Source organism: Phyllostomus hastatus, unplaced genomic scaffold (assembly GCF_019186645.2).
Source record: "Phyllostomus hastatus isolate PE091 unplaced genomic scaffold, TTU_PhHast_1.1 phas_contig_402, whole genome shotgun sequence".
In the NCBI taxonomy this organism is placed as follows: domain Eukaryota; kingdom Metazoa; phylum Chordata; class Mammalia; order Chiroptera; family Phyllostomidae; genus Phyllostomus; species Phyllostomus hastatus.
Genome location: NW_025333873.1, coordinates 17,264,285 through 17,278,493, shown reverse-complemented (window position 1 = coordinate 17,278,493; position 14,209 = coordinate 17,264,285). Strand labels below are relative to the sequence as shown.

At 67.3% G+C, this 14,209-nt stretch overlaps 1 protein-coding gene across 2 annotated transcripts in view; it reads right to left on the bottom strand.

Moving 5' to 3' along the window:
* PXDN (peroxidasin) overlaps window positions 1-14,209 on the bottom strand; it is a 52,606-nt gene that overhangs the window by 32,467 nt on the left and 5,930 nt on the right. For both annotated transcript variants that reach the window (XM_045844642.1, XM_045844643.1), the window contains exons 2-3: window positions 1,543-1,614; window positions 1,337-1,408 (exon numbers count right to left, since the gene is read on the bottom strand). In XM_045844642.1, coding sequence (XP_045700598.1) covers window positions 1,337-1,408; window positions 1,543-1,614 — 144 coding nt within the window. The remainder of the gene's footprint in view (window positions 1-1,336; window positions 1,409-1,542; window positions 1,615-14,209) is intronic.

The following is a 14,209-nucleotide window of genomic DNA, read 5'->3' as shown; positions in this document are numbered from 1 at the left end:
CTCATCGCCGCCTAGATGGGCCAAGTGAACAGTGAGGTGCTCTGAGGGAATTCAAACCGAACTGAACATACAACGAAAACACGCTAAACACGCACAGTGAGCGCTGGCCGGCCGTGCGCCACTGAGTCTGGGCACCAAGAGCCAAGCTTGCTCCTGTATTTGCTCAGAAGTTACAATTACAAAAAAGCAGCAGCAAAGCAAAGAAACAAAACTAAGAAGAGAAACAGGAGGCCTGCCCCCCATTCCCGCACGGGGGGCGGGAGACGGAGCGGCCCTCCCGCAGAACTGAGGAGGAGCGCGCTGCGCCGAAAGAGAACGGTCGCACGGGACACCCTCACGCGTCCTCACGGAGGAGGAGGACGCATCTCAGTGCACCGACGCCCCGGCGGCCCTGCGGTCAGACCCACTGGCTCGAGATCAGACCGGTTCTGAGCAACAACGCGTCCGCACCGGCAGCGGGACTGTGCGTAAAGACCGACCTCAAGATTCCGGCTCACACCCGGGACATAAAGCTATGAAACAAAACAAAACAAAACACTGGTGTAAATCCCTCAACAGAACGGCTCTGCTCGGAGAGAGTCTAAGTCCCACAGGCGGCACACGGCACGCACTCCTGCCGGCCGGGCCCTGAGCGCGTGCCCTGCAGGGCGGCGCTCTCGCCCTCTCCCCCCCCCTCTCTCCCCCCCCACCCTGACCCCCTTCTCTCCGGCGCGGTTGCACGGTTAGTGCCCCCCCCCCGAGGCAGGAAGACACAGCTTCTCGGGGAGGTCCCTCCCCAAACCGCAAAACTCACTCCCACAGGCAGAGGATTCCAATGCTGATAAATCAATTACTCACAATCCAGTTTCAAGAGTCAGATAAAATTTAGCCACGGCACACCAGGAAGAGGCGAAGTCACGGAGGGGGGTCAGCCGCGGCGGAGCGACCACGTGCAGGGGGGCGGGCGGCGCATCTCGAGTTTCCCGCCGGAAAGGCCGCCGGAGCCCCGCCCCCCCACGAAGCGCCCGAGCCAATCAGACCCCGTCACTGGCGCACACGGCGACGGACTGCACCCGCGGCCCCGGCCCAGCAGGGGGCGTCACGGCGTCCAGAACGGTTTCCTCCGGCGGCTTTGAACGCCCCTCGGCCGCCTGTGCTTGGGGCTCCGCGGGCGAGCCTGGCCCAGCTCTCGCCAGAACCCAGGCCAGCGCCGGGCCCACCTACTGGGCATGGAGCCCCTTTCAAAGGGGCGTTTCTACCGTCGCTGGCGAACCGGGACAGAACGGACCTGGTGGCCGCGCGGCCCAGGCACCGACCCCGCGAGCCGGCGGCAGAGCGCCGAGGGCGGCGCACTTACAGATACTTCAGGTTCTCCAGGTCCTCGAAGGCCCCGCCGGGGATGCTCCGGATCTGGTTGTTGTTCAGCAGCCTGCGGGGGAGGGTCCGGGGGTCAGAGCGCAGCCACCGCGGCCCGTCCCCGGGGCCGTGGGGAACGCCATGCCCCCCCCCCACCCCCGGGCTCCGCACTCGGCCGGGCGTCGCCGAGCGGGCATGCGCACTCACAGCGTGTTCAGGTTCCTCAGCTTCCGGAACGCTCCGGGCTGGATCTCTCGGATCCGGTTGAAGCGGAGGTCCCTGCGGGGGCACGAGACGGGAAGTGAGAGAGGCGTCCCCGCCCACCTGCGCAGCCGCAGCCGCGGCCGCGGCCGCGCGGTCTCAGAGCGGCGAGGACGCGTCCGAGCCACGGGGCCACGATGGGAAGAACCGCGTCCGGCTGAGGCCGCCCGAGACCGGGGTCTTCGCCGGAACCGCAGGGCGACGCCACCCCACCGCGCGGGTCTGAGGAAGCAGCCGTTCTGGGGGACGACGACCACCCCAACTGCCCTCCCCCCGCGGCCCCGGGAAAACCTCCAGTCCGAGCCGAGGAGCAATGGCGAACCCGGGCTGCCGCGCATGCGCTCGGGGACTCCACCGTGGGCAGCGTCAGCCCGACGGCGCATGCTCGCCGCCCACGCATGCGAAGTGTTTTCTCGGCGCGGCCGTGCAGCAGGTGGAGGGCCAGTGAGGCTAACCTGCACATCTCAGCCTCCTCCTGACCAGGCGTTTGGGGGCGGGGGCGGTTAAACGGGCGCTGGCAAAACAGCTGGTGAGTTTTTGGAGACACAGCAAGGACCTGAATGCACTGCCCAGGCCAGCCCGGAGCTCACGATGCGCGGCCAGAGGCTGAGCTGCCCGCTGGCCCCGCGGGGTCCGCCCTCAGGCAGAGCCAGCGGGGGGCTCGGACCCTGGGCCCACGCGCTCGGGACAAAGCCATGCACAGACGCCTGCCCTGCACCTCCTCCTCCTCCAGCTCCAGTTAAAATGAAAACATGTAGCAAGAATGAAAGTCTCTGGGAACAAACAGAAAGACCCCTTTCCTTCTGAAAGAGTCTTAGAGAAATTAAAACTCCTCACTCCTGCACCCAACTCCGTCCAACACGGTCCAGCAGGGGTGGTTATGGGTTCCACTGTGTCCCCTAAACTCTGACGCCGAGGTCCCCCCCAGTGCCTCGGAGCGTGGCCTTATTTGGAGACACGGCCCTCGCAGAGCCGGTCAAGTGGGAATGAGGTCACCAGGGTGGGCCCTGGTCCAGCAGGGCCCGAGTGCTGAGAAGAGGGGGAATTTGGAGGCTCACAGGGAGACGGCCACAGGAAGACACATGCTGCTTCTCCCACGGGCCGAGGAGGCCAAGAGCGGCCAGCAGGCCAGGGGGGCCGGGGCAGATGGGGCAGAGTCTTCCTCCCGGCCGGGAAGGGCCCCACCCTGGCGATGCCCGGACCTCGGACTTCCAGCCTCCGGAACCCAGATAGGCCTTGAGCTCCGGTGCCGGCCGCCGTTGGGGGAGGCTGCTGCACGGGCGCTGGGGCGGCGCTCGCTCCCACCACGGACGGAGTTTCTCTCATGATGTTTACCGGGTTGTTTTCACATTCGTCATGTTTTCAGGAAAACCCGGTTATTTTGAGCCAATTTAGTAATCGTGTGTGATTCACAGACTCGGTCCTAGTTTACGACAAGACAAAATGCTTCTCCGACGTGTGTGTCTGAGTCACAGGATCCCCCCCACCCCCTCCCCCATGTCTGGCTCCTCAGGCCGTGGTAAGACATGCCCCCAGCTCTCCAGACGCAGCGGCCCTCCGTGCGCCCGCCCGGCATCCCTGCCATCTGACCCGAGGGTCCCGCCCTCGTGCGGCGTGTCTGCGATGATTCCCCAGCAACACGCCGACCCTGTGTTCACACGGATGCTTCTGCACGAACAGGGATGTGATTTACGTTGTGCTGAGACCCGGGCGGTGGCTCCGCATGGGGAGGCGTGGACTGGCAGGCACCCGGAGTGACCCTCGATCAGGTTAGTCACCAGGAAGGAAGAGCTGAGCCTTCGACATGCGCCCAGGTGCCCCCCGAGAGTGCGGCCGCCCTGGGGAGCCCGGGGCCGGCACCAGAGATGGCGTCGGCAGCCTGGCCGCGCTCCAGCTCTCCGCGGAAGTGGACCGGACGTGTCTGACCGAGCACCAAGCTTCCTGTGGCCACCAAACAAACCCAGCATGTTTAGAAGAATCCCCACCACATGGTGAGCTCTCCAGCCACAAGGGGACCGAACTGGAAGTCCCAGCACTCACTGCAGCAGGCGGCCGGGTGAGTGCACCCCACAGAATCTGTGGGCGAGGCCGGGACTGGGCCAAGGGGCACCTCGCAGCACAGAGCCCACCCCTTAGGGAGGAGCTGACGTCTTGAGTCAGTAATGTAAGCGCCCGCTCAAATTCAAGGTGAAAGGTAAAAACTCAGAAGCATCTAAAGCAATTCTGGAAAAGTGTGGCCGTGGGGGGCTGTTGCCGCGGCGATGGTGCAGGGGTGTGCGGAGGGACCGACATGCAGCCTGGGGCTGCACTGCAGGGGGCAGGCCTGGTCCAGGGTGTCCGGGCCTTTCGGGGGGCGCGGGGCCCTGCAGCCTCCGGCCTGGCCTGACACCTGGATGTTGGACTGCCGGCCTCCGGAACGAAGTAAGTTTCTGCGGTTTTAAGCGAAGAAAAGGGGGTGCAGACGGACATCCACAATCACCCACAGCTGCCGGCACCGGCGCCCCACAAAAGCCCGGTGAGAGTGAGGACCGCAGCGGCACCGACTGGACGCCGAGGAGGGGTGCACTCGACGACTGAACGGCGGCCCGAGCGGCCGGGGGTGCTACGAGGCAGCCCCCGCCAGGCCAACTCGGGGGGTGACCTCACGGCTCTCCACCAACTCTCGGCTGCGGTGAAATGATTTGCATCTTCATTAAGGCCGCCTCTCGCACGCCGAGAGAGCAAGCAGGACTTGTGTTGTGCGCCGGCAGAGGCTCTGTTCCAGCGCCGGCGCGGCACAGAACCCACCAACTGGGGTGCACGGAGGTGTCTTCCGCCGCCCCGTGTGTGGCTCACGTTCTCGCAGCCAGTGGTCAGCCACGTCGGTCACTTGAGTGTTTAACAGGCGCTGACCAAGCAGCCCCTTTGCGGCCACTGAACGGTGAGCCTGCGGCTCCGGCCCCCACAGGACAGCTGGATGGGGGGCTGCTGCGGGTGGGCGGGTGCCGTTGGGGAAGGAGGACTCGGGGTGACCATTGCTCCGACTGCCAAGTGTCTGGGCCACTCCCCGAGTTTTGGGGTCAGGGGCTCAGCCCGGGGCCCAGAAGCCGACAGGCCCATCATTGCATTCGGTGCCCAGTAGACGGGCCGCCCGCAGACAGAGCCCAGCACATGGGTGCAGACGCACGTGGGTGCAGACGCAGGTGGCCAGTCAGGGGCCGACACCGAGCCGCAGAGCTAGACGTGTGGCAGGGTCACCGGGCAGACAGAGGGGGCTGCGGGGGGGGGGACGGGGGGACCAGGGCGCTCTGAACACCGCCTCACCCCGCACGAGACACTGACCGAAGGAGCCGCCTTCAGCTGACGTCTCCCCAAACCTGGCCCTTCCACGGCCGGTTTCTTCAACGCGACTCAACTGAACTCAAAGGTACTGAATGCACGTGAAAAACCAGGGGCCGTGGCTGGAATGACGGAATTTCTGTGCACAACATGTTTATTATTATTTCGGGATCCTCCCCAGCTCCTTCCTCCCACAAACCTCGAGAGGCGGCGTGAACAGTGCCCAGAAGACAGCAGGTGGCAGGGTTTACGACGTTCAGGGTGGGGGAGATGAAGACGAAGACCAGACTGGCGGGGGGTCCGTCCGGGAGCAGGGTACATGGTGAGCGGCCGGGGCAGAGGAGACCCCACCAAACCGGAGGCCCCTCGGCCCCTGAGACACCCTCAGCCGAGCCAGCGCCTGGAGGACAAGGCTGGTCCTGGCGCGGAGACAGCGACCCCCCCACCCCAGGCACACGGACGGGGGCTCGGGGACCCCGTGGGCTGCTCCCCCCACCCCCCCAGGACTGAGTGCGGAACTCAGCAGAGGCGGCGACAGACCCTCCCCGCCGGGGACCGAGCTCACGCCCTGCCTCCGGGTCTTCCGGGACCCTGGTCTGCATTCGGGCTCTGCGAACCCTCAGGAGTGCACTGCCCACACGTGGGACAGCCGCACACGCCTTCGTGCCCACGTGGCCGTAATAAACACAGATGCGGGTCAGCAGGGAAAACCACGAGGAGAGGCGGGCGGGCCCGGCCGTGGCCCGGCGCAGGGAGCGCAGGGAGGAGGTGTTTCTAGACGGGGGACGATCGCAGCGCCTCCACGTCGCGGCCGACAGCCGCCGGGGTCCCTGAGGTCCCTGGGGCCCCAGAGAGCTCGGGGACACGGGAGGCCGTCCCGGACCGACCCTGCCGCCCCAGGACACGGCTCTCGGCCACGAGCTGTGCATCACTTTTGTCTTCAAGTGTGAGGCCATCAGGGTCCTGGCTGCCTGGGACCGGCCCCTCCGCATACCGCGTGGGCCCGGGCTCCTCCGACCATCCAGGGGGGACCCGTCCCTGGGTCTGCGTCCTGCCCCACTGCTGCCCAGACTGACTCTGACCAGCACGGTGGACATATTCCCGAGTGCCACGGCAACGCCCAGTTGCACAAAAGCTCCATCACCCCTCCAGCCCCTGACCAGCGACAGTGTGGCCACACTCGGGCCGACCCCCTCGGGTGACGCCCATGGGAACCAGGGACATGGGACTGTGCTCCCATGGGGCTCAGGCAGTGCGGAGAGACGGAACAGGCGGGCACCGCATCCCCTCTGACCAGCCTTTGGAGGAAGCGGTGACCGGACAGGGGCCTGGACGTGCCAGGGCCGGGCTGGTACCGAACCTGGGCCCCTGGGGACCAGGGCAGAGAGGGGGCCACTCGGGGTCCCGTGCGCTGTGTGAACCTCTCAGCCCGAGCTGCAGGCCCTGAAGGAAGGCCGTGGGTCCTGACCTACAGCCAACCCCGTGTCCTGTGGAGCCCCCTCCTGCACTCGGGCACCCGAGACCAGGGACCCTCGCTGCCTCCTCCACACAGCGCAGGGTCCCAGTCTGCCGCACCTTCCGGAACTGACCACACCCCTTCCCGGCTCCGCCCCCAGAGCCTGAGCCGCAGCACCCTGGGGCAGGTGCAGCCGGCCTGTCCCCAGAGGCCAGCAGGAAGGCCTGTGGCCCTGCAGCCACACAGTATCCGTGGCAACCACTCACTCCTGTCACTGGCTGAACTTTTCCAGTCAGCACAGGGCCAGTGAGGGGTCAGCACGGGGTCAGCGGCGGCGTGCTGGGCTCGCATAAAACTCAGCTCGTGGCGGCAGCGTGTGCAGGTCAAGAACTCAGGCCATCAGGAGCCGCCACCCGTCTCCTGAGTCTGCTGCCACCTGCACGTGTCTGACACGGAGCCTGGGGGCTGCCACACCCGGCCGGGCCCAAGTCCAAACGAGGGCATGCAGAGGGAGGCGGCTGGGCGCCGAGTGGGCCCCACGTCCCGGGGGGTCAGCCTGTGCCCAGGCCGTTGGTCTCGGAGGCCCGTTTCCAGGCCACGTGGCCCCTCCCTGGGAGCCGCCCTCCGCCGTGCCATCTGAAAGCACAGCGTCAGCCGCCAGCCGTGCACTCGGCTCCTGGGGGCCAGTCCGGAGCCTCCTCCGCGGCTGCTCGAGCCCTGGCCGGCGTGTCCCCTGCTTCCCCAGCGGAGGAGAAAGCTGGCGTTGCACACCGCACACTTTCCAAGGCCGCTCCCTCCCTCCATGCTGGGGGGGGGGGGGCCGCCGCGCAGGGTCAACCTAAGGACTGGGGGGCGAGGGCCCGCTCTGGCCCCTGGGCCCACGGAGGATGCAGAGACCATGGCGTGGACGCGAGTGACCTCCCTGCTTCCCGCTAAGTGGGCCAGCGGCAGGACGCAGGCTGCCCTCATTCTAAGTGCGCACGGCGAGTCCCCAGAGGGTCCCCACCCAGCCGCCACCGTCCTGGCCCCAGGGAACCGGAGCTCGCGCTGCTGCTGAAAGCTGCGCCTCACCTTCCCGTGACGGACACAAGGCTTGGCCGCCCCCAGGAGTTGAGTGTGTCTTCACGACATTTGGGCGGCACTGTGGGCCTCGTGGATTCGGGGTGGTCCCCGGTCCTCGGCCCAGCGCTGGCCTTTGGAGGCCACGCTGACCACAGTGTAAACAGCCAGGACCTGCCTGGCGCCGAGATGAGGCTGCGGAAAAATACACCTCAGGCCCTGGCTGGTGACTGAGCGCCGGCCTGCGAACCAAAGGGTCACTGGTTCGATTCCCAGTCAGGGCACACGCCTGGGTTGCGGGCCAGGTCCCCAGGAGGGGGCATGTGAGAGGCAACCACACATTGGTGTTTCTCTCCCTGTCTTTCTCTCTCCCTCCCCATCTCTTTAAAAGTAAATAAATAAAATCTTAAAAAAAATAAAAGAAAAAGAAAAACCCACCAAAACACTTTGGCACTAGCCTTACACTCGAGCAGGTGACGGCGGGCTCCAGCTCCGGAGTCTGCACTGGCCACCCAGTCCCCACGACCCTGCTCCCGGGCCATGCCCCCGAGAGCCCCTCCGTCCGTGTGGCCCGAGGACAGTCACAGTAGCCCCCAGCACCGGCCCCCCCGGCTGTGCGGTGGCTAGCAGGTGTGCAGGGACAGAAAGACTAGTGTGACTTCAACTCGGCCCGTCCCCTTGCAACACTGACAACATCCAGATGCCTTCCCCCGGCGACACGGTGGTGGGAGGCTGGCTCTCGCGTCAGCAGCTGCGGGGGTGGCAGGGTGGGGCGGGGCAGGAACCTGCCGGGTTCCGTCCTCCCCCAGAACAGGTCCCTGCCAGCCGCCCTGTGGAAAGTCTGGGGCGGACTCCACGGCCGTCTGCCTGCGTCCAAGGCCCTCTGTTCTCACAGCGCCGCCCGCCCCGGGCCGCAGGGGCTCTCCTGCCGGGTGACCACAGGGTGACCACAGTGCCTTGGATGATGGGAGCCACACACACACAGGCCCCACGCCACGCCCTGGGGCTCGGACGGTCCCGACACAGCAGGACGCCTCCCGCACGGGATGCCCGGCGGGGAGTGGACAGACCAGCAGTGAGGGCAGCGACCTCAGGTACGTGCCCCAGGGCTGCTGGAGCGCAGTAGGGTGGACGCGGAGACCCGTCCCTCAGAACAGCCCCACAGAGGCCCCAGGCCGACTCACATGACGCCTGGGGGTGCAGGTGCCGCCCACGAGGCCCACTCTCCCCGGATCTCCCGCCAGAACACAGGCGGCCAGCGGCTCGTCACACGCAGGGGACGCCCACAGCGACCAGCGAGATGGAGACCCTGCCGGCCCAGGGGCCGCCGCCGCTCTTGACAGACAGAACAGACGTGGGGATCCGAGGGCCCTGACTGGAACCCACCAACCACTGACTGGTGATGCACACACACGTGCGCACACACGCACATACGTGGGCTCACGCACACACATACACATGCACACGGGCATGCACACAGACACATGCACACAGGTGCACACATGCACATGGGTGTGCACGCACATACACAGCCACATGCACACCGGCGTGCACACACATACATAGACACGCACACGGGTGCACACATGCACACGGGCGTGCACACATGCACGCAGGCGCACACTCGCACACAAGAGGATTGGGAAGGTGAGGCCTTGGTGGGATGCGACATGGTGTTAATATGTTACAATTTTATATGCAATATGGTTGTTGTTTTTGGAATTTCATTAAATATGGATGAACTGAAAAATAAAGCCACTCAGTGGAAAACAAGTATTTAATTAAAAGCAACAATGTCCGTCTCTCGCTGACACCGAGAAAAGCCCGGTTACTGGTTACCCGCGGCACAGGCAGTTTCGGTGTCCGAGGTAAACGCTCTGCCCGCCTGTCGGCCACGGACGTATTTCAGGCTCGGGGCGACCCTCCCCCTTCAGCTCCTTCCCCGCACACGTGTGCTCATGTTCACGCCTTCTGCTGTCCACACGCATCGCAGGGACTGCCGCCCACACCCAGCTGCCCGCCGTGCTGTGGGCCGACGAGGCCCAGACCCGGGGCCACCCCGAGTCCTCCACTCCCAGCACTCGAGGCTTCCGAGACCTCGGCCCCCAAGTCTAACTGCAGGCCTCCCCTCGGCCCCCCAAACACCCTGCAGCCAGCACGGCAAACACTCGCCTCCCCTTGTGGCGTCTGGGGCTCCTGGCGCAGCTCCCGCCGCTGGCAGGCAGCTCTCCCACACTTGACAAATCAAAATCAGCTCATCCTTCAAAGTCCAAATTAAATGACCTCACCTCCACCCACAAACACCGGGCCAGCTGCCCGGGCCGGGCCCGTGGGCTCGGAGCCACGCCAGCACCTCGACCTGCAGCTCGCCTGCCCCCCCCACCCCCGGCGAGCCCAGAGCTCGGTGCCTCATCTCCACCCCCTGGAGCCCCAAACTCGGGGGGGGGGGGTGCCGGCAAGGAGTGCCGAGCGGGCGCGTGAAGGGGCCGCCCGGGGGCAGGAGGGGCTCCCGCCCAAAGCAGGGTGCTCGGCGGAGGGTCCCGAGCTCACTCGGACCTGTGCCGGCACCAGGAGAGTCCCCACGGGAGGAGGGGCCCAGCCGGCAGATCCTGGTTCCGGCCGAGGTTCCCTCCCCACACACCACACGGGTCACACGGACCGTCGTCACCCCTCCAGGCCGGTAACACCTGCGTCAGGGGTCGGGGAGAAGGGCCGCGCCTCTGGCAGGGGCACCCCCAGCCTGAGCCTGCCGACTCCGGCCGCCAGGCCAGCGCCGTGCCCCCCCCCCGCCCCCCGCCCCCGGTTCCTCTCCTGGCTCCCATGCACAGGCAGAGGGCCGTCACGGTTAAGTCTGGACGTGGGCGACGGCCAGCACGTGGACTCGGCTGTCCTGGGTCGGGCCCCCACCCAGACCCAGCCGGCTGTGGGCGGGGCACCCAGGCCACGTGAGAGCCCGCAGCGCCGCAGCCGCCAGGGTCCCCGGAGAAACAGAACCCGCGGGGGAGGGAGGGAGGGGGGGAGGGGGAGCCTGACAGTGACCGGCCAGTGAGTGAGGACCTGGCCCACACGGCCGCGGAGGCCGGCGAGGCCAGACCCTGCAGGCGGGCCTGTGCCCGAGCCTGAGGACAGAGCTCTCCCGCTGGGTGGGCGGGCCTCCTCTGGGCCGGTCCAGGGCTGCAGCGGGGGGGTCCACAGGGGGGGCCCCCCACATCCACACCAAGTGCAGTCGTCGCTTCACTCAAAGGCGATGGCTTTCCACGTGAATCTCCCCCAGGAAACGCCGCCACAGAAACCTCTAGAACCCCATTCGACCAAACACCTGGGCGCTGGGGCCCAGCCCGGGGAGCGCATCGAGTCCGCCGTCACAGGCGCCGTCACAGGCACCGTCACAGGCACCGTCACAGGCACCCGGCACGCTGGGACGACGCAGCCCAGCCGGCGCGACACGCTCTGGCGCGAACCGAGGTTAACCGAGGCGGCGGCTGCAGGGGGCGGAGCCCGGAGTGGAGCAGGCCGGACGGGCAATCACGTTCGCCCACGGGGCACATGTTTGTTCGTCCAGGGCCCGGCCGCGGGCAGGCCACGCCACAGCCGGCCCGGGTGCTGGCTCCGGGCTCCGCCGAGCAGGTCCACCTCGGGTTTTGCTTGTTGTTTTTCTGACCGCCTCCAGTCAGGCTCCGAGTGCGAGCCCCTCCGCTGGGGAACGGGTCATAAAACAGAACCGACAAACATTGACACCAGAGGCCCGGGCGCGCCCAGGCCCGGGCCTTGCAGCCCCCTCGGGCCCTCCACTTCCTGGGGCAGAGGAAAGGCGCCCCAGCGTGGTGGTGGGCGAGAGACGTCCTTCAAGTGCCCAGCGAGACACTCCCGCCACCGGGAAGCGTCCGGGACGAGGGCAGATGGAACTGGAGGAGGAGCCGACAGGGATGTGCCGGCCAAACCGCTCGGGAGCCTCTGGGCCGGGAGCAGCTCCTCCCGGACGTCCTCCGTGGGGGCCTCTCCGCCACTCGGCACCGCCGCGCCCGCAGCTCCGGGCCGGGCACCGGAGGGGCCCTCCAGGCGCTCACCGCGCGGTCCGCCCACGGTCCGTCTCCGAGGGGCAGGCCGAGGCCCAGAGGCGGCGCCCGCTGTGTGCGGCGGCCGGAGCGGCGTCGCCGCCGTGGGTTCCTGCTGAGGGGCACGGGCGCTGCGAGGCCAGAGCGTGGGGAGAGGCCTCGCTGACAGGAGGGGACGAGGACTCTGGGCCCCAAATACGGTGCGTCCCGAGTGTGGGAGAGAAGGGGCGCCCCCTTCCCCGCCCGACCCCCCACCCTGGAGCCGGCGTCCACCCCACTCCCGGGCCGCGCGGAGGGCGGGCAGCTGCGGGGACCGGGAGGTGCAGGCAAACTGCGGCTGCGTCCCACCTGCCCGCCTCTCGGCCCGGCCTCCCCGGCCCCGAGCACCCGGCGGCCGGGGCTGCAGGGCGGCGGCACCAGGGTGCAACCGGTCACAGGGTCCCTGTGACGAGGGAGGGGGAGACGGCAGGCGGCCAGGCGGGCGGACCGAAGGACGGACAGGCGGACGGATGAGCGGATGGAAGGATGGAGGGGTGGAGGCGTGGAGGCGTGCAGGGGTGCAGGGGGTGGTGGGCGGGGGACACACAGATTCGTGGGCGGGTGAGAAATGGGTGGGTGGTGATGGATCAGAGGCAGATGGGTCAATGGACGGACAGCTGGACAGACGCGTGGGTAAGCGGGCGGAAGACAGGACAGACGGACGGACGGATGGGTGGGTGGAGGAGTGGGTGGTGACGGGACTCAGAGTGGAGGGTGGACAATGGGTGACACGGCCACTGACCGGAGAAAATTAAACAGCGAGACACACGCACAAGGAAACAAAGGCTGCAGACGACTCGTCGGCTTCCTGCTGCCATGCCAGCGCAAACATCCCGCAGGTCCGAATTAGTAACAGCGGTGACTAAGTGTATCCACTTTAGTCGCTGTTTTTAAAAGTTAAAGGGCTGCTCAGCTGGTCGCAGAAGTTTAGAAACATTGTCTCACCGCAGGAAGCACGGAGAATCCCCGAAGGAAGCCCCGCGGGGGCGGAGCAGTCCCAATTGACCGGGAAGGCCCAGCTGGCGCGGGCTCCGCGGCAGAAACTCCTCCCCTCGCCCCCCCACGCCCCCCACCACCTCCCCCCCACCCGCGAGCACAGAGCTGCCACGCGCTGCTCTCTGCCCAGAAAGAGGAAACTCGCCTCTGAGCGCGCGATCGTGGGGGGCCACCCCACCCCCACCGCTGCCCCCGGCGGCCGGCCTTCACCCAGGACGGCAGCTCTGCGTACTGCCCTCAGTATGGAGCCGCGGGCCCGGGCCGGGCGGCGTCTCGGCCCAGGTGGGGCAGGAAGGGGACGCGCAGGTGCGTCCTGCACACCTGGGTTCGGTCCGCGAGGGAAACAGTGCGTCCACAGGCCCAGACGCATGTTTCCTGTTGACCCTGCGGCGTCCGCCGGCACGCAGTGGGGAGCCGCGGCACCCAGAGCCTCCGGGGCTCTCCGGCCGCCGCCCCCCCCAGCCGAGCAGGGAGCCTGCCCCTCCCGGGTTCCTCCGCACAGCCCCTGTCTGTCCGTCCATCCGTCTGCGGGATTCGACAGTGAGAGCAAACCGCAGCGTCCATCGTCACAGCGGGGACCGCGCCGGCCTCGGGGAGCGGCTCACCCGTCCGCCCTGCATCGTCCCTCGGGACGCCCCCGCAGACAGGCCACCGCGCGGCCTCGAGGGGTGGGACCTGCTCACAGCGCCCACCGCGGGAGCCCAGCGCAGGCTGACCGCCCAGCCCCACCGGCCGGGGCGCGGCCCCCGCGAGGCCAGCACGGTCAAGGGCGGCCCCCGCCACACGCCACGACGTGGTTAGCGTGCGGTTCCAGAACCGTGCCCTGAAGCGGCCCCAGGCCAGCGCACAAGGGCCTCTGGAGCAAACCGCAGAGATCGGGGCAGACGTAACAACAAAGAGGAGGGGCCAGCTGCTCTGAAACCCGGGTTTTGCGAAGATCAATGAGGCGGATCAGCCCGCGGGCAGAGGGGTGCAGGGGTGAGACAGAAGGCACCTCCTTCTCACGTCAGGGACGAGGCGGCCTCGTGGGATGGACAGGCCCCCAGGGACGGACGGCCGGCATGCACACAGGGCCAGCAGCTCCCCAGATCCGCCGGCACCCGGCCACTGGAGAGGCTGAAACCGCAGTTTCAGAACTTCCCAGGGGCCCTGGCCGGGGGCGCAGTGGGTTGGAGCGTCGTCCCGACACACCGGGTTGTGGGTTCGATCCCGGGCCAGGGCGCATGCGAGAAGCCACAGGGAATGAACGGGTGGGACAACAACTCGATGCCTCTCCCCCTCTCCCTCTCTCTCTGAGATCAATCAATCAACTAAAAAAATTTTTTTTAAATTTCTTGCCACAAAGGCAGCCCCAAGCCCAGGGGGCATCGCTGGGAAGTCCTGGCCGACATTTGGGGAGAAACCAAAGCCAGCCAGACCCACTTTTCACAACCTGCTCCTCCACCGAAGCCGTCAGATTCGCCAGAACCGGACAGAGACGCCCCGGGAGAGTAGGACGGCGCCCCGCCCTGGCGAGCGGGGGGGGGGGGGAACACACAACCGACGTCCCAGGGCCAGGCCGGCCGGGGGCCCAGTGCTGAGACAGGCGGCGGCACCACCGAGAACACGGGCGCCAAAGGAGGTTCCTCCTGCACAAGAGGTGCCCAGCCCGAGGCTCCCGGGGCGGGCACCGGGCGGGTGACGCGGCCAC